This window comes from Oryza brachyantha, chromosome 4 (genome assembly GCF_000231095.2).
Source record: "Oryza brachyantha chromosome 4, ObraRS2, whole genome shotgun sequence".
Taxonomy (NCBI): Eukaryota; Viridiplantae; Streptophyta; class Magnoliopsida; order Poales; family Poaceae; genus Oryza; species Oryza brachyantha.
Window position 1 is genome coordinate 18,263,315 of NC_023166.2, and position 19,936 is coordinate 18,283,250.

The window sequence follows — 19,936 nt, forward strand, 5'->3', positions numbered from 1 at the left end:
AGAGATACTTACTCAATTACATGTTATAAGATTTTCTAGATTTTTTTAGATTTATCTTGTATCTTATAAATATACATGTTAAGATTTATCAACACATATATGAATCTAGTTAAGAATAGAAAATCTTATAACAATGGAATAAAGGGGAAGTAAGCACTAGCGTATTTTGTTGTTGATGGTGTCACTGTAACGTTATACGTGAAACAATGATCATCAAAATAGACGACAAAAACTGCGTGCAGTTACCGTCACAGTGGTGTATGCACCTGATCTCAATTCAATGATTTTGATTGGCACACCGTGGTAAAAATATGACCGAAGGACCAAACAACCACGGTATGTTCTTCACGACGCCGGCGGCGACGCCTCCTCGCCGGGGTTCATGGCGACAAGGGGAGGAGGTCTTCCGGTTGGTTCGTCTTGTGAGCAGGACAAATGCCGGACGCGAAGGATCTCAAGATTCTGAACGAACCGACACCCGTCGAATGTTCCATCCACATCGCCGGTCGCGGGGCCCGCCATCTCCTCGCCATGCCGCGCTGCCTGCCACTTTCCTCCTCGTTCACACCACGTCACTCGGCACGCACTGCCTCGTCTCCGTCTCCGTCCCCGGCGCGCGAGACACGCCGCCCCGCCCGGGCTCTCGCCGGGAGCACGTCTCTGCTCCAGGCTCCAGCGGCACGTGTTCGGAGGACCGTGCGGCCTTGGACGGCGGCGAGGCAGCCTCGCGCTCCGTCCGTCGAGCGCGGTGGCGAGGTCTCGCTCGTCAGGGAAGGGCCAAAGGGGAGGCGCGGCGGGGGCCATCTCTCCGGCGATCACCGCCGCCCGTCTAAAGCGCGCCGAGATTGGGGGGGGGGGGGGGAGCATCTCGCGTCGGCGTTGCCGCCGGCCAATTGGGTGACTCTGACTCCCTCGGCGCTGTCGCCGCCGCGCTTGATTGCTCAGGCGGCCCCCCAAGGTCAAGGTGCGGTTTTCTTTTCTTTTTTTCCCCATTCTGCCGGCCAATCGTGCGTAGATCGTCCCGTGTAATCCCTCCTCCTCGTCGCGCGCTTGGGGCCGCGTCATCAACAATGATGCCGAGTTCCTCCTCCTCCTCCTGCTGCCGCGGCGGACAGTTCCACGGAGCTTCATCCGGCGCGATGGCGGCAAATCGGTCGACGAGAGGGCCTCGTCCTTTACTCACCAGAGGTACAGTCGTCTTTTGTTATCAGGGGACATCAAATTGCAGACTTGCAGTCATGGTCAATGCTATTCAGATTTCAGACATTCAGTCTCTCTAGTCTCCTTATCATATTGATTGATCTGTATGTAACAGATCTCTCTCACTAATTTCCTTTTCTTTCCTAAGCAGTGTACGCTGAGAAGAGATTGGGAGTAGGGGGCAATGCATCGATCCTGCAAGACATGGTAGTATGAGCCAATGTGATTGTTGATGCATCAACAGTGCCTCTCAAAAGAAAAAAAAACCAACATCAACAATGTGATATTGCAAGACAGTGTCTTTGAATCTTTGATTGAGTTAATTCTTGTTGTGATGGATTGCAGCACAGGAAGGAGCTCCAGGATAGGATAAGGGAAAAGCTCCAGACAGTAGAGTTATCAACGTCTTCGTACGACACGGCATGGGTGGCCATGGTGCCACTGCGGGGTTCCCGTCAGCACCCGTGTTTCCCACAATGTGTGGAGTGGATATTACAAAACCAGCAGGACAATGGATCTTGGTGTACAAACAGATTTGGCTCGGCGGTCACCAGAGATGTTCTATCGTCTACATTGGCATGTGTTCTTGCACTCAAGAGATGGAATCTTGGAGAGGATCACATTAGGAGAGGTACAAATAAAAACAAGTTCACATTTACCTGTCGATGTTAGTTTTAATTCTCTGTATCTGCACATTGAAGATCTGAAATGTCTTAACAATGAAAATGGTATTGACAGGACTAAATTTCATTGGAAGGAATTTCTCGATTGCCATGGATGAGCAATTTGATGCTACTGTAGGTTTCAACATCACTTTTCCTGGTATGCTTAGCCTTGCCATGGAGATGGATTTGGAAATTCCTGTCAGACAGACAGATATGGATAGACTTCTTCGCCTCCGGGAGACAGAACTCAAAAGGTTTGTCAATCCTACACGAACATCTATGTTGTATATCAGTAGTATTAGTATTACTAGGGCTGCGTTCGTTTTCCCCTATAAGATAACTTATCTTCTCATTTTCCGCACGCACGCTTCCCAAACTGCTAAACGGTATATTTTTTTAAAAAAATTTCTATAGAAAAGTTGTTTTAAAAATCATATTTATCCATTTTATTTTTTTAATAATTATTAATTAATTAATCATATACTAATTCATTACTATGTTTTTCGTGCCAGGGTAAGTTAACTTACCCTCCCTCAAAACGAACACAGCCTAGGACTGCTAGTCTGTAAAGTTAGCATGCATGCGTTTGTTGTGTGAATGAACTTTTACTGCCATTCGATCTAATAGTTACTGCCACGTTAATTTTATTCCCAGTTCCCCCAGCATTCTTTTTGAAGGACGGAATAAAATGACCTTTTCCAAGAAAAAAATAGTTACTGCCACGTTAATTTTATTCCCAGTTCCCCCAGCATTCTTTTTGAAGGACGGAATAAAATGACCTTTTCCAAGAAAAAAAAAGTCCAAGTTCCTATATTTGGAAGAAATTATCATTCTCAATTTTAACTAGTGCCTCTGAATAACACACTAAAAATCCTGTAGTTGATTTAATACAGAGAGTCTGGAGATCAATGTTATGGAAGAAAGGCATATATGGCTTATGTCTCAGAAGGATTAGGAAACCTGTTGGATTGGGATGAAATTATGATGTTCCAGAGGAAGAATGGATCATTTTTCAACTGTCCTTCCACAACCGCTGCTACATTAATCAACCATTATGACAATAAAGCCCTTGAATACTTAAATTTGCTGGTCAGTAAATTTGGAAGTGCAGGTGAGTCTTCATGCATTTTCTTTTCTCTACGGTGTAGACTGCTCCTAAATACATAATACTTTTTTTTGGCTGGGTCCTAAATACATAATACCATTGGACCTTTGCAGTACCACCAGTGTATCCACTAAATATATATTGTCAACTTTCATGGGTGGATGCACTTGACAAGATGGGAATTTCAGAGTATTTTGCCACTGAGATAAAGAGCATCTTAGACACAACATACAGGTAATGACTCAGTAAGTATTTTATCTGTATTTAATATCTCAAACTTAATTTAACTACCTTGCAGTTCATGGTTAGAAAGAGATGAGGAAATAATGCTGGACATAACAACATGTGCAATGTCTTTTCGTATTTTAAGGATGAATGGGTGTCATGTTTCCTCAGGTATGTTTTAAGGCTCGAAGGGAATATCCATTTTTGTTGGTTTTAAACTATAATCTAGCTTTCAATTTTATTTAACATGCCAATTTACTTTTTATTTAACACGCTGACTTAAACGTGGTGCAGCCGAGTTGTTTCATATTGCTGAATCTTCCAGTTTCCATGAATCACTTCAAGGATATATAAATGATAGAAAATCAGTACTAGAATTATACAAGGCTTCAAAAGTCAGTTTATCAGAAAATGATTTGATCTTAGATAGCATAGGCTCTTGGTCAGGTAGCTTATTGAAGGAAATGCTGTGCTCTAATGGGGTGCAAAAAACTCCAACCTTTGAAGAGGTGCTTGCCTGAAAATTGGAATTTCCTGTTCTGTTTGGAAGCTCATTTTGTGTTTAAGTACATGTCTTTTTTAATTTCAGATGGAGTACGCTCTTAAGTTTCCCTTCTACACCATATTGGACCGTCTATATCACAAGAGGAACATTGAACATTTTGATTCAAAGGACTCCCAGATGTTAAAGACAGAATACCTGTAAGGTTTCATTGAAAAAAGCCTGCTGATCTGAGTAATATGTATGTTAGACACTAATTTCACTATGTTCCTTACTCAGGCTTCCTCATGGCAATCAAGATATTCTAACTTTCGCTATTAAAGATTTCAGTACCTCTCAATCTATATACCAGGATGAACTTAATTATCTTGATAGGTAGGTTATCCAGCCAGCTGTCAATCTGTCATGTTATGTTTCGTTATTGTACTATTTTGGATTAATTGCTAAATTTTGTTTGCTACAGTTGGGTGAAAGACGAAAAACTTGATCAGTTACCATTTGCACGTCAGAAGTTGACATATTGCTATCTTTCTGCTGCTGCTACCATATTCCCCCCTGAATTGTCTGATGCTCGCATTGCATGGGCTAAAAATGGTGTACTGACAACTGTTGTCGATGACTTCTTTGATCTTGGGGGATCAAAAGAAGAATTAGAAAACCTCGTTGATTTAGTTGAGAAGTACACTCCTAATTCCTTTTATCAAATGTGGTATTTGTCTGGTAGTCTTCTTTAAGTGGAGCTGGTTATGCACAGCTAATTAATACTCTCTGATTTGCAAATGACTGTCCTAGGTGGGATGGACATCATCAAGGGGAGTTCTACTCAGAACAGGTAAAAATAGTCTTTTGTGCTCTTTATACTACAGTGAACCAGCTTGGAGCAAAGGCTTCTGCATTACAAGGCCGTGATGTCACGAAACACCTAGTAGAAATAGTGAGTCTCGTGGCTGACCTACTGATTCTGGTGGTGCATATTGCACGCGTGATCTGATTCTCTGTTGCAGAATCTTTAGTCCTGACAATTTTAAAATCATCTGCAGTGGCTCTGTCTGTTGCGGTCTATGATGACCGAGGCTGAATGGCAGAGGATCAAATATGTGCCAACGATGGAAGAATACATGGGAAATGCTGTCGTCTCATTTGCACTGGGACCTATTGTGCTCCCCACACTGTATTTTGTAGGATCAAAGCTTCATGAGGATATTGTCAAGAGTCATGAGTACAACGAATTATTTAGACTGATGAGCACATGCGGGCGTCTCCTGAATGACAGTCAAGGCTTTGAGGTAATTGGCCGTAAATAAAATTCTGATTTAATATAAACAAAATTTTCATGTATGTCGGATGTTTTATGATTTAACATATCTCTGCGCATCAATTTGTTGAATAATCTATATAAATGTAAAAAAACTGGTGAGATTGAAACTAGGAGGTATCATACTAAATCTGGAGGACTAATTATTGTGACAACGAACATGGCTACCTATGGTTGAATCCAAAGCTTGTAATAGACTACATATTCTGACAAATCATTGCTCTATTGCTGCACAGAGGGAGGACATGGAGGGAAAACTGAACAGTATTTCACTGCTTGTTCATCACAGTGATGGTTCTATGTCCATAGAGGAGGCCAAAAGGACAGCCCAGCAATCCATAGACACTTCTAGGAGGAGCTTGTTAAGATTGGTTCTTGGGGAACAGGGTGATGTTCCTGGGCCATGCAAGCAGCTGTTCTGGAAGATGTGCAAAATTGTTCACATGTTCTACTTTCGGACCGATGGATTCAGCTCGCCGAAGGAAATGGTTAGCGCAGTGAATGCAGTCGTCAAGGAGCCACTTAAGATCAAAGTTACCGATCCATATGCATCTATTTTGTCGGGAAATTAAGTGCTACCTCCGTTCAGTTGTTGTATCAGAGATATCAGAAACGAGCTTTATACGGGAAATTAAGCTGTGGATCGTTTGAGACAGCTTTAGACAGAAATAATTTTTGGAAAAAACTATAGCCGGGAGAAACTTCTCCAAGCAGACCCTGCTCTAGCATGCATACGAGGGAAGAGGTGACATGAAGTTAGAGGGACAGGTAGGGGCCACATGTTGGTCCCACTTTTAAAATTTATTTAATTTATCTATTTGGTTGAGTATACTGCCATGTAATCGACGTGTAAACATAAGAGTCGAATAAATACCAACTCAATGTCCACGTATGCGCCACGTAGACAAAACAGCAATCGAAACCGTTTAGGGAGTCTGATTTACACCGATATTAATATTTGAGGAAGACACTATACCCAGTTTTTGTGCTTGGAAAATACAAATCAAACTCAAGCCATTGTCGAGAGAGTCAAGACATACTTTTTCCTTGCTAGCACTATGGGAACGCCACCGAGCCAGTAGCGAGAGGCCACCACACCAGCATCGGCACCTGCGGGCGTGCATTGCCAGCATCAATGTGATTCTGGAAGGACCCAAATGGCAATGATATCAAATGTAAAAGAGTAAATTTTACTTTGGCTACCTTCTATTATCAAATTTAACTTTTAACTACACTTAAGTCCATCCTTTCACTTTGGACTAGACAAATTTTCCATTGCTACGATTTAAACCGCCCCTGATACCTTTTGTGGCCATATCTTGTTTCTCTTTTAGCAAATATATGGACTCTCTTTTAACAAATATATGGATTACATATAAATATAAATATGAGTACGTCGATGGGTTTGAAGTCGTTGATGTGTATTAAAGAATTATACTTTGTCAAAACCGTAACAATGCAAATTTACCTTGTCCAAACCATAACTTAAGTTATAAAATATGGCAAAAATGTACAGTTAACCATATAAAAAAAATCAGATGTAGGATTGCTTTTCTCTACAAACTCAGCACACACACGCAAATACACCCCCTAACATAGTGTGCTTAATATGACAAAATGTGCTTTACTAGACCTATGATAATTTGATTTACGATAAACTCGGTATTTCTTATATTTGTAAGGTAGGTAGCATTTGACAAGTTTCCTGCTAAGTTGTCTGAGTAAGCTTGAAAGATTTTGGCTTGCTAAATATACCTTCCTCTATAGCCTAATTCCAGCCCTACATGAGATAAGCATGCATGTGATGCATATATATATAATGGTTGGTTAAACAACTATAGTTGTTCAGAAAAAGGATTGAAAATGAGATTGATTAATTTGGGGGTAGTCGTTTCAACATTCTAATCACAAATTATGTTTTCTAATGCATGCACTAGCTGGCACATGCAAAGTTCAGAACAAACCCTCTGTACTTTTAAAAACCAAAAAGAAAATCGTAACCGAATAAAATCAAAAGGTCCTTGTCAGTTAAAACGAACGCACTCCACGTTTTTTTTTTGTTTTATATTAAAACAAACGGCAGGCAGCGTGATTTGCTGAACCACAACGTCATGTGTCGCATGAGGAACATGCTATTTTTAGTATTCCTTCCATCTCAGAATGTAAGGCTTTTTAGACTTACATAGATTCATATGGATGCTAATGAATCTAGACATATTCTATATATATATATATAAATTATATATATTCATTAATTGATGAATTTAAAGTCTTGTAGGAGATAGTAGCTATTTTGCAACGATGTTTCTTTTAATATACTAGTTTAGTGTGATCACGATTCAAACCAGGCATATACAACAGTTTTAGACAACTGCTGTCTATTTGATATAACATGTTAGATGTAGATAGGTAAAAAGACAATGTGTACAATAAATCATCTATTTAACTGTCTGTAAGCTATTCAATTTATCATATAGTTGGGGATAAAATGTGTATTCGTTAGCCGGAGAAGATAAGTACAACGAGATGGCCATCTGCTACTTTTCTCGGAGCATGGGCCTTCGTTGTCGTCTCACGAGACGAAGGCTCTCTTCTCCCTCTTCGTTAAACACTATATCCACATCAGCATAGACTGCTTGCATGCATGCATAAAGACAGCAGCTGTCTGTCCGATCTACATGCTGGTCACGGTTCAAAGTTTCAAACTAATTAATGGTGGTCCGTGTATAATACAGCCATAGCCGAACAGTGCCTTGAAGGCCTGAACAGCCCTAACACATGAGCGTCTGCTGGTTCATGATTAGCTTTAACATAATTTTATCTCTATCAAAGCTGTGGCGAACCACATAAATCATGGCTAGTAGATTGTTGCTAACAACTGCAACAAAATTTAGCTAAAAGTAAAGGTGTGATGTATGAACCAATAGGTCAGCAACAAGTGTAATAATCTGTAGCACGTCTAACGTTTAGTATGAGTCTAGGCCACCTCCAATGGAATATATATATATATATATATATATATATAAAAGCTATCTATAAGATATCTATATAATTTAATAGAAAAGAGATAAAGTTATCTCTTAATTAAAAGATAGTCTCTTGTACATATTTTAATGTCTAGTGAGAATGAATTGTAGGGTCATTTGTATTATGAGTTATTTGCTAAGAGTTAGATTATTGAAAAGTTATCTTAAAGATAGTATGTTATCTCATTGTTGGAGGCGGCATGACTATCTCTGGCTGACGATCAAATTAACAAGCCCATGTCATGTGTCAGACTACTTGCTAGAGGAAAAAGACTTGACACTGAGACACTAGTAGAATAAGATATGGTTTGGTTTGATTAGCGAGTACTATGTTTCTTAATTGGTTTTATTATAACCGCTAATAGAAGTGTGCTCACACACCAACATCCCGAGCGATGATACCGACTTTCGTTCAAGGCTTAGCTGGCTTTACCACTTGTATAAACAATAAAATTACCTGGTATAAAATTAAAAATCTACTTTAAAAAGTTAAAAATCTACTTTAAAAATATATAATAATCAAATTCTATGTCTACACTTTTTACAAAAAATACATCGCTGGACAATTTGAGAAGTATGCGAGCAAAACACAAGGAATAATTAACCTAAAAAACCATTTAGCGTAGAAGCAATTATAGATGCAGCGGTTTAGGAATATACTCCGTCAGATTCAGATCATAAGTCATTTTGAGTTTGCAAAATAAAACTAATTTAAATTTAACCAAATCTATAGAGAAATATATCAACATCCATAACACCCAATTAGTCCCATAACACTCATAATTGAATATAGTTTTAATAGAACATTTGCCTGTGTTGAAAATATTTTTTAATGAACTTAGTTCAATTTATAGTAGTTTGACTTTAAACAAAGCTAAAACGATTTATAGTTATGCACGCGCAAGTGTATTTTTAATAGAAATTTAGTAAATTCAAGAATTTATCATTGGCATAATTTCAATAAGAATTTTCAAAATAGAGATTTACCACCACTGCTCCCCAAACCATCTTTTCATAGGACTAGAACATATTTTTGCAATCGGCTAATCCAATCGCGTCGCTCCAAGTGTCTGTAAAAATCGCCTCGCTCCATCTTTCCATGTGCCTAAGCAAATCGCTTTTCACAAGCGGGTACTATCCTCGTTTTTAATTGTGCGCATAAAGAAGCACACCCTATTCTAACATGTTTTCCATGGTAATTTAGTGAACTTTGAAATTTACCAGTCTTGTCTTCCGGCCTTAAGCATGTGCTAGAGTCTAAAAGAGCACACTTGCAAATGATCGATCTCAGAAGCAGAAATCATGAAAGTAGCAATTATTTTCATACATCTTTTCACTTCAGTTTATGCTTATAAACTAAAATTTGAATTTTTAACCTTAAATTTAGAGATGATTTTGAGACTTTTTCACAGAAATTTATTTTCCAGCCTTAGCTTTTATTTTCCAGTCTTAGTTTTTAGATTGCACATAAAAGTTTTATTCACAAATTATTTTTTATTTGCAAATATGTGGTTTGATTTTTTTTATGAAAAAACTAAACAATCACCCTTTTTAAAAACCAATATTTATAGAAATAGTGTGAATTTGACAAAGGTTCTATTTCATATTCTTAAGATTTGATGAGCAACCGGGGAAAACCCCGTCTCTAGTTTTTAATTTATTTGAATTTATTTACATCTATAGATTCTAACTTCTAGTTTATTTATCAATTTATTTAGATCTATAAATTCTTAGAACATGGTAAGAACCTTGATTATTAATGGTCAATAAGCTAAAGATTCTGAAGTAAACTATCAAGTAGGTTTAAGGAGAGGTATTTGAGCAAGTATAATAGTATGCTATAAACCGGCTAAATGCTAATGTGGAGTAGAGGTAGAAGAAGAAAGAGAAGAAGCGAGCTATAAACTTATAGCCAGCGCTGACATAAGAAGCAAGAAAGTCTGTAAAAGAGACAAGTAGATCTTATATTAATTATAAACAGCTAACTAATATATATATGTGGTAATTCTTATAGCATTCTCTCAGCATACTCATACAGTATGCAGAGACCCAAGCAAAGAGAGAGGCAGGAGTAGCTAGCAAACGAGACCCAAGCAACATGAGTTCGACATGTGTAGACCAATACGCACCACGAAAGAGTACACCTGTGGAAAGTAGATTAATCACTTGTCATAATGCTAGATTCGATTGGGCTTGCATGTGTTTGGTACTCTGTACGTACTAGGTTACTACGCTGGTACTCCATGACAAAGATTATGGATAATTAGATCCGAGGGTGTGTATATACTAATACACATGTTGCATATACATATATGCACGTATCGTATATAAACTTCATCGATACTTGTATTAAATATTTGAATTTTGTTTCTAAATATAAAGAATCATTATTCACTCCTACTTGTCACAACAAACACCTCTCATTTAAATTTATATCTATTTTATATTCTACCTGAACCACCCTCTGCTATTTGTATTAATGATGACACTATAGTCGTTTACTCTATCTTTATTTTCTCCAAAACAACTTATTAGACTACCTTATATTTGAGAACAGAGACAATATATTAGACGGCTCTTAATATTTTACAGTTAGGGCGTGTGAAAACGGTATTATACCACATTAAAGAAATACTGTATTGCTACAGCGGCAGTGGGGTCAGCGTTAGATTGTCAGGGCTACAATTATATTCCAATATGCTTCATTTTCATAAAAAAAAAGTATCAAAAACTATGACCTCATCGTAAACTTTCTTTGTTTTCTCTATTGCACCGTCGTTCTGGTTGCCCCTTTTCTTTCTATATGTTTATATCCTAGGATCACAGAACCATATAGAGAATATCCCTTGGGAGGACGCCTCATTTGTTCAAACAATCGTGCAAACAACTATGGAATTTTCTCAGTAAAATTGGCGACATACATACATCACTCTGGAAATAATCTTCAAGTCCAAACACAACTCATGAGTCAAGATATAAAACAAGATATTGAATTTGCTCTTTCTCCCTTTATAGGTTGGCTTTGAATGTGTTTTTTGGTGGACTTTTTTGCTGGAGTGACAGATGTCAATGTAATTCTACGTTGCCAAAAAAGAAAAAAGATTCCCCATTACCATTTGCATTTAGTTTAAGATAAAAATGTATACGAGGGGATCAACATCTTCTTGATGTATTAAAATCCATTCCCAAAAGCATATCACTTAATTAGTCTGTAATTTTCTATTTCTGTGACCTCCCTATCATGTGAGTCAAATGAGATTCCTTGAAAGGTGGGATGTATTTTTCCCAATCCCATTAGCCAAACACACCTTTTTTTGTGGAAATAATTGCATATTTTTTAATCTTTTGGGGTATGACCATGACCATAATTTTTGTTAGAATATACCACTTCCGTCTCATAATAACTTCATTTTTCGATTTCTATGTTCAAAGTTTGACCATTCGTCTTATTTGAAAAATTTGTAAAAAAACTTTAAAAAATTAGTCATGCATAAAGTATTATTCATGTTTTACCATCCAGTAACAATAAAAATATTAATCACAAAAAAACTTCAAATAGGACGAAGAGTCAAAACATCGTATCTAAAAACTGAAAAATAAACTTAATATGAGATAGAGGTAGTAATAAGCAAGAAAAATATCTTCTCATACCATTCTTATGTTTCCATAAATATTTGGAGATTTATTGATGGTGCTCAAAGTTAATTTTAGAAGTCCGAAGAAAACCAAACATATACTACCTCTGTTTCATATTTCATATGGTAAGACTTTCTAACCTTGTCTAAATATATCAATTAATGAATGTATATAATACATATATACGTTTAGATTTATTAGCATCTATATGAATCTAGCCAAAGCTAGAAAATCTTATATTGTGAAACTAAGGGAGTATTTATTATCGGAGAAAGTAGCTAACATCCATGGTGTTATGATGACAATGGTGTGGTCCAGGAGAAGCAACTGACAATGCAATTTATATTAGATAATTTTTATGTCACAATAAATCAATAGTATAGCTAGTACAAATCATCGGCTAATGCAGATTTATTTGCTTATCCACTGAAATATATCGTCGTATAAAATAAAATGAATAGCTTAATATTTTCATTTTATCTCGTGGGTGCAATCTGATAAATTAGTCTTTTAGCATTATTGGCTGTCTAGGTAGGAGGCGAGAGCATCAAGGGCACAGAGTAATCATGCTGCTGGATGTCACACTGTTGTGGACCAATTTCCCAATTTTGGATTGAAGCTAAATCATTATATTATTAAAATATTTTTAATATTATTATAAACTCCAAATGTACCCTTGTTTAACTTATAACACATATATACTATTATCAAATGGTGGCAACATGAGGTAACGGTGGTGTGGCAATCGAGCAAAATGAGCACAATGGACTGGCATCTAGGGTTTGGCATCAACAAGGAGAGAAATTCCATAGGATCTAGATCCAACAATTATTATATTTAAGTACCAATCACATCGTCATTATATATATTATTAGTAGTAGATAGTACTACCAACTAAGCACTGCATATTGATTGCTAAGGAATACTACTCTTGAAGTACTATAAATTTCTCTAATGATGCTATCCTCCCCTTCACAATGCAATTCCGTCCTAGCTAGCTAGCTATTCCTATCGGTTTGACACTATACTTTTCTCTCATCAATCACTCGTTTAATCACCCTTTTCGTCTAAAGCCCCTTGATTAATTTCATCAAAAATTTAAGTAGTGTCCAGAGTGACAATGCTTTCAAGCTCCTTCACAGTATATGGCACTGGTAATGTGGCCTGCAAACCTTCTTCCCTGATTAATCGGCTTCGTTTTAGGTTGATGCCACAGCCCATGCGAACCAGCAGCATCACCTGGCGTCGTCTTATGGTCAGTAAAGGTATGTACTGTGTTGTCTGTATATATTCTGCCATCTTGGGTACGTCGGTTCTCTCGATCATCATTTTATGTTAATTATACACAAATGCATGCATATATCCCTTTTTTTAAGACAATGTAGGATTTATTGATCAATCAAACCGTACGACATCTGAACTATGCACGTACTACATAGCCAACAAAAGAAATTGAGGAAAAAAAACAGACAATTAAAACCGTGGCCGTGAACCAGACATGGATATACCGTCCCGTCCTGCGACATATTGCTCTAACATAGCCTTAAAAGAAGAGCATTTTCCCATTCTTGAGTAGGTACCATAAGGTACGACTGCTTTCTACGTCAAATTGGATACCGTCTAGATACCAAATTTTACATAGAAAATAATGTTACCTCCTGCTATCTTCTCAATGATGGTAATATTGCTCTTAAAAAGAATTATGCGACAACATTCTCCAGAGCAATATCTTCAAGAAACAAGAGCAATGAGCAATTAGGTAGAGCTTGGGATATTTAATTTTTATCATGAAATATATAATCCATATGTTATATATTGTATATTGTAAATTTTTTAACTAACTTGGTCTATAACAAATTTCATTGTTACTTTGACAAGTTTTTTTTAAAAATGGACTAGCATATCTAACATCACAGTAGCTTCGGTAAAATCTACCACGATTTTTCTAAAATGTTAATTTGACCACGAAACATGTTTATTTATTTGGTAGTGAAATGTTAATATTAGTATATATATAAACTTGATCAAAGTTTTAAAAAATAACTTAGAATAAAGCTTAGAATATGCGACGAGGAGAAAACTATGTGTTTCTTCAAACTTGTATGGACGTTTTCATGCACCGTAGATACTACTTTCTCCACTTCTCCTGTATTTGACACCATTAACTTTTAAGTTTGTATATATTTAATAATTTATCTTATTTCAAAATTTTATATAATTATTAACTATTTTGTTATGATATGATTTATTACTCGAGAGACACTCTAAATATGATTTTTAATTTTACATATTTACACAAAAATATTTAGCACACACGGCGATCGATCACGCCATGCAGCGGGGGAGAAGCAGCGAGGTGCTACGGGAGCTCCTCCGAGCCCGAGAGGAGGCCGTGGATCTGCCGGCGTCGCCGTACGACACGGCGTGGGTGGCCATGGTGCCCCAGCAGCAGCAGCAGCAGCACGGCGGCGGCGCTCCGCCGTCTCCTCGCTTCCCGCAGTGCGTCGCGTGGATACTGCAGAACCAGCGCGGCGACGGGTCGTGGCGCACTTCGGTAGCGCCGCCGGCGCCGGCGGCGGCCAAGCCCGGCTCCCCGCCGGCGACCGGCAGCACGCGCGCCGCCCTCTCCTCCACGCTCGCCTGCGTCATCGCGCTTGCACGGTGGGACACCGGCAGGGAGAACGTCCGGAGAGGTATATCTTTTTAGTTTTCTGCTTATACGCTAAAATTTATATAAATTCAAAGTTGATTAGTTTTAGATTTTTTTATCAAAGTTTATTTTCAATCTTTACTTTTAGATCAAGTTTTGTTTTAAAATTATTTTTTATTTATAAATATGACATTTGGCTTTTCCAATCACCCTCCTCCCTAGCTAGCTACTCTTCGTTTCAGAATATAAGACTTTCTAGTCTTGTCTAAATTCATATAAATACTAATAAATCTATATATATATATATTATATTTATTCAACAATGATACAATATAAAAACGGAAACGGAGGTAGCAGCCGCAACTAGAGTATGTACTAGCTTCTCGATCAGATATATAGATGACAAATTGCGCTGCATATGATCGATCAGTCGTGAATGACTGAGCTGCTAGCTGCTGGGATCGTATATACATATGCATGCATTAGTCGATGGATCGATGCGATTATGATGGCGGTAAGATGAATTAATGTATGCAGGGCTGGAATTCATTGGGAGGAACATCTGGGTCGCCATGGACGAGCAGCAGACGGCGGCGGCAGGCTTCATCGTTAGTTTCCCGGCGATGCTCCGGCTGGCCATCGACATGGCTTTGGAGGTTCCGGTCAGGCAAGCCGACTTACGCGCCATCCTTCGGCTGCAGGATCTCACCAGGTTTGCATTGCATGCACATGAAAGACTAGTTATTGGTTGTTTAGCAGAGATTAATGTTTAAGGAAAAAAAATATCCGTGTACTATATTAAATGCTGAATATTAGTGAGTGCGAGGGTAGTTAGAGGTCGGATGGAGAAAAAAAATTAAGTACTACTTTAAGAGTTTTTAGTATATTATGAATCATAAAATTAATAATAATTATTTTGGGACGAAGAGAGTACGTAATACGTACAGATTGAGCTCGAGAAACAACTTAGCTAGGCTGTGTTTGTTCTCTGTGCACAAAAAATGTTAGCGCGTGATTAATTAATTATTTTCTATAAAAAAATAAAATAGATTAATATGAATTTTTAAAGCAGAGCCCTTATCTTTTGACTTTTTCCATGAAAAAGCAAATAACATATTTACAAATAAGAAATAATTTATGAATAAAATTTTATATACATGTTCTAAACTATCTAAAAGCAAAGGCTAAAAGTAAACTACAGAAAAAAAAACTTTAAAATCAACTTTAAATTTAAGTTTAAAAATTTAAACCTTAACTTATAAACGAAAATACGAAGATGCTTGTAGCTCAGGAAGCATGGGCAACGAGGTACAAAATTTGGGATCGATCGATACAACGGGAACACAAGCTTTAGTTGATTAAGGAATTAATTAGCTAGTGTTACCTATATTCTAATGCTTTTATTCGAGAGGATGTCCTCTTGCAAGTTTTACCCTTTAAATTCCACGTGAAAAATTATGAAGAATAGTGTGGTTGACTAGTACACTCTCACTGCTATAGATCCTGCATGTTCCTCTAGTTTGGAAACACAAGAGGATGCATTAGGCTGCTTTTTTTTATTATTATTAATCTCCCTTCAGCTACATGACAAGGATACCGACAGATTTGGACGTGATGAGAGAACATTTTATTAGCGTGTTCCGTTTCTTATATTTTCTGGGTACGATGGTGTACGGATCTGGAGAAACACAATGCTAGCTACCTACTACTACCACAGATGGAGTCTACTAATCCTGGAGATGGATATTTAGCACGTGGGTGACACCTGCCCGTTTCTTATGTAATTTAAATAGTTATTAAATACAGTAAAAACTAACTAGACAAATTAATATGAGATTTATCACTTTACAAATATATATACTCAAATTCGATTTTCATAAGTTGCATAAAAACACATTAAATTGAAACTAGTAAGGCACAATCACAGTTATATTTATTATTTCTAATAACTAATAAAGTTAAATTTAAACTTATATGTTTATGGAGCGATATACCTTATAATAATCTATCTTGAATTTTTTATAATTTTAGTGACTATTTAGACAATAGGCACCAAATGGATGGATATCCACCCTAATGCCAAAAGGAGTTTCCGGTCTAATCCTTCCGGAAGATGGCCTTTTAGATCATTAAGATAAAAATGTATACTTGTATTAATGGTATTGTAGCTAACGTAAAAATGTATTCAATGTCAATAGTTGATATTATAATATAAATAGATATAATCCATTGAATTAAAAAGAATGATCTAAATTGATTCTATATATTGCCAGTAAAGGGCGTTGTAAAATAACTTTTAGTTCACCCTAACTTACCCCAACCACCCTCTCACCCATATTAATCTCTCGTGTAGTAATGAGTATTTTGGTAATTTTTCTCTGCTCATAGTTTGTATTTTCTTTTCTAAAGTTATTTTGGGGAGGAGAGAGTACTATTTATATTGTTTATTACTATCAAGTTAAAACAATTGCCAAATGTAAACTAGAAATATCAACTTGACTAATCTTGCTGTGCAATTTAATTAAGAGATGCTGGGCTGATTTGCTCCGGGGGAAGAAAAACATATACGGCAAATATCTCAGAAGGACTAGGAAATCTTGACTGGGATGAGGTGATGAAATTCCAAAGGAAGAATGGATCATTGTTCAACTCCCCTTCCACCACTGCTGCTGCATTAATCCACAACTATGATGCTAAAGCTCTCCAGTACTTAGACATGCTTCTGGACAAATTTGGCAGTGCAGGTAACACTGCACTTTGCCACTGGCTTGGATAGAATATCAAAGATACAAACATTTGCTGAATGCCTAATTAGTGTCAGTTAAATTTTTGCAGTACCAGTAACCTATCCTGTAAATATTCAGTGCCAGCTTCACATGGTGGATGTGCTTGAAAAGATGGGAATATCTAGGTATTTTGTTGATGAGATAAGGAACATACTGGACATGACCTACAGGTAATAACCAACCTTAAGATCAGTTGTCTGAAGTTAGAAGCTGATGTAACTGACAGAAGTTCTGGCTGCAGTTGCTGGCTACAGAGAGACAACGAAATTATGCTTGACATGGAAACATGTGGGATGGCATTTCGTATGCTGCGATTGAACGGATATGACGTTTCTTCAGGTATTTCATACTACTGAAAACTATAAAAAAAACCTTGGTACTTTCTCTACCTTATGAAGAACCGTAAAAAGCAGATGTTAGTTTACTAGAGATTTCATTGGTCTTCAGAAGGTACAGAGAGATATATGATCTTTAATTTCGAATTTTAGCAAAGCTAATGCCGTTTGCCTGAAAAATGTGATGTAGATGAGCTATCCCATTTTGCTGAACCTTCAAGTTTCCACAATTCACCTCAAGGATGTCTGAATGATACAAGATCTTTACTAGAATTGCATAAGGCTTCAAAGGTCACTATCTTGGAAAAAGAGGTAACCCTGGACAATATAGGCTCCTGGACAGGTTGCTTACTGAAGGAACAGTTGTTATCCAGTGAGGCGAAAGGAAATCCACTGTTTGAAGAGGCAAGCTGTTAATTATGAAATTGCCATCTCCATCGTTTGTTTTTGTGATATTTTTTAATAATTATTTAGCATTTTCAGGTTGAATATGTTCTTGATTTTCCCTTCTATACCATGTTGGATCGTCTAGATCATAAAAGAAATATCGAACATTTTGACATTACAAGCTGTCAGATGCTAGAATCAGCATACTTGTAAGTTCTCTTTGATGAAATAGATCAATTCCATCAAATCTTACATATGTTAATACTAGAAATTAATGGCAAGTATCATAATGTACTTTTGAATTTAATCAGGCCTTGTAATTCCAATGAAGAAATCATGGCCTTGGGTGTCAGAGATTTTAGTTGCTCTCAATCTATTTACCAAGAAGAGCTGCAGCAACTCAACAGGTATATCTTACAGTCATTCTCTCTCTTTTTTTATCTTATGCAAACGAACAAACTTTCAGCTAATTTCGGTGAACTACAAATTTGCTGCAGTTGGGTGAAAGAAAACAGGTTGGACCAACTACAATTTGCACGGCAGAAGCTGGACTACTTCTATTTCTCTGCTGCTGCCACCATTTTACCTCCAGAACTGTCAGATGTTCGCATTTTGTGGGCCAAAAATGGTGTGCTCACAACTGTCGTCGATGACTTCTTCGATGTTGGGGGATCAAAGGAAGAATTGGAAAACCTCGTCGCATTAGTTGAGAGGTAAAAAAAAAATCATTCACACAAATGCTTTGAGCCAACAAAAATTTCAGCTTGATCTGCTAACGCTTGTGATATTCATATCCAGGTGGGACAAGAATGAGAAAACTGAGTACTACTGTGAACAAGTAGAGATTGTGTTCTCTGCAATTTATACTTCAACTAACCAGCTTGGATCAAAGGCTTCTGCAGTACAAGGCCGTGACGTCACCAAACACCTTGTAGAAATAGTAAGCACCATTCTTGACATCTTTTTTTCTTTGGAGATTTTTCAGTATGAATTGAGCACTGACAAGCTAAATATAATGGTTTCTGTATATAGTGGCAAGAGCTGCTGAGGTCCATGATGACAGAGGTAGAGTGGAGGCAGAGCCAGTATGTGCCAACAGCAGAGGAATACATGGAGAATGCAGTTGTGACATTTGCATTGGGGCCCATTGTGCTCCCAGCATTGTATCTTGTTGGCCCAAAGCTCCCTGACTCTGTCGTCAGAAGCCAAGAATGCAGTGAGCTATTCAGGCTAATGAGCAAATGTGGTCGTCTCCTGAACGATGTCCAATCCTACGAGGTACAGTACGAGCTACTTAGGTTGTGTTCAGTTCTTAAAATTCTTTAAATTTTTTGGGATAGATGTCACATCGACGTGTACGCTCACATATATTTAAAGTATTAAATTTAGTTTAATTACAGAAAAAATTTCAGTTTTCGCTTGGAAACCGTGAGCCGAATCTTTTGAATCTAATTAATCCGTTATTAAAATATATTGGTTACTGTAGCACTTATGACTAATTATGTATTAATTAGACTCAAAAGCTTCGTCTCGCGATTTCTCCATAACTGTGTAATTAGTTTTAATGTTCATATATATTTAATGTTTTATTTAGGTGTCCAAAAATTCGATTGATGTTTTTAGAAAAAGTTTTTTGGGAACTAAACAGGGCCTTAGCTGTTTATTATGTCAAGTTTCAGAGTTCTGCAGTTTCTGAAGCCTGAACTAGAACTTCTAAACCTGTCTTTCTGAAGTTTGAGTGATGAATTTTCAGAATGTTCTTTTGTTGCAGAGAGAGGGTGCCCAGGGCAAGATGAACAGCGTGTCGCTGCTCGCCGTTCACAGCGGCGGCTCCGTCTCCCTGGAAGAGGCTGCGAGGGACACTCAGAAACCCATCGAGAGATGCAGGAGAGAGCTGCTGCGGCTGGTTGTCAGCAGAGGAGGCGCTCTTCCTAGGCCATGCAGGGAGCTGTTCTGGAAGATGTGCAAGGTCTGCTACTTCTTCTACTCCCATGGCGACGGCTTCAGCTCGCCGACGGCGAAGGCCGGCGCGGTGGACGCCGTGATCCACGAGCCGCTGCGACTCGAAGCAGCAACGTGCTAGTGTGGTGTGATGCCCCCATTA

The 19,936-nt window shown here is 37.7% G+C and overlaps 2 protein-coding genes across 4 annotated transcripts; both read left to right on the forward strand.

Moving 5' to 3' along the window:
• The first annotated feature begins 872 nt into the window (after positions 1–872).
• LOC102721543 (ent-kaur-16-ene synthase, chloroplastic) lies at positions 873–6,254 on the forward strand. Of its 3 annotated transcripts, none has more exons than XM_015836733.2 (14): positions 873–1,188; positions 1,352–1,407; positions 1,546–1,831; positions 1,939–2,119; positions 2,759–2,976; positions 3,084–3,204; positions 3,269–3,366; positions 3,490–3,704; positions 3,785–3,897; positions 3,977–4,072; positions 4,161–4,376; positions 4,490–4,529; positions 4,738–4,983; positions 5,249–6,254. In XM_015836733.2, the coding sequence occupies exons 1-14, from the start codon at positions 1,071–1,073 to the stop codon at positions 5,582–5,584; spliced, it is 2,340 nt and encodes a 779-aa protein (XP_015692219.1). In that variant the 5' UTR covers positions 873–1,070; the 3' UTR covers positions 5,585–6,254. The 3 variants fall into 3 exon arrangements, with proteins under 3 accessions (XP_015692219.1, XP_006652803.2, XP_040379084.1); XM_006652740.3 differs by having other exon boundaries at positions 874–1,188; positions 4,490–4,631; positions 5,249–6,253; XM_040523150.1 differs by having other exon boundaries at positions 874–1,188; positions 3,643–3,704; positions 4,490–4,631; positions 5,249–6,252.
• Positions 6,255–14,006: 7,752 nt separating this feature from the next.
• LOC102713627 (ent-kaurene synthase-like 2) lies at positions 14,007–19,915 on the forward strand. The gene is made up of 13 exons (XM_040523244.1): positions 14,007–14,367; positions 14,862–15,036; positions 16,236–16,250; positions 16,851–17,068; positions 17,160–17,280; positions 17,352–17,449; positions 17,636–17,850; positions 17,929–18,041; positions 18,144–18,239; positions 18,330–18,545; positions 18,631–18,772; positions 18,865–19,110; positions 19,604–19,915. Exons 1-13 carry the CDS (start codon positions 14,007–14,009, stop codon positions 19,913–19,915), a joined length of 2,328 nt encoding a protein of 775 aa, XP_040379178.1.
• Positions 19,916–19,936: the final 21 nt, after the last annotated feature.

Coding starts and splice junctions, on each gene's coding strand:
- LOC102713627 (XM_040523244.1), top strand. CDS start 14,007: ATGCAGCGGGGGAGAAGCAGCGAGGTGCTACGGGAGCTCCTCCGAGCC. Junction 17,069..17,159: donor GGACAAATTTGGCAGTGCAG/GTAACACTGCAC, acceptor AAATTTTTGCAG/TACCAGTAACCTATCCTGTA. Junction 17,281..17,351: donor ATACTGGACATGACCTACAG/GTAATAACCAAC, acceptor TTCTGGCTGCAG/TTGCTGGCTACAGAGAGACA.
- LOC102721543 (XM_006652740.3), top strand. CDS start 1,071: ATGATGCCGAGTTCCTCCTCCTCCTCCTGCTGCCGCGGCGGACAGTTC. Junction 3,367..3,489: donor TGGGTGTCATGTTTCCTCAG/GTATGTTTTAAG, acceptor AACGTGGTGCAG/CCGAGTTGTTTCATATTGCT. Junction 3,898..3,976: donor ATGTTAAAGACAGAATACCT/GTAAGGTTTCAT, acceptor TTCCTTACTCAG/GCTTCCTCATGGCAATCAAG.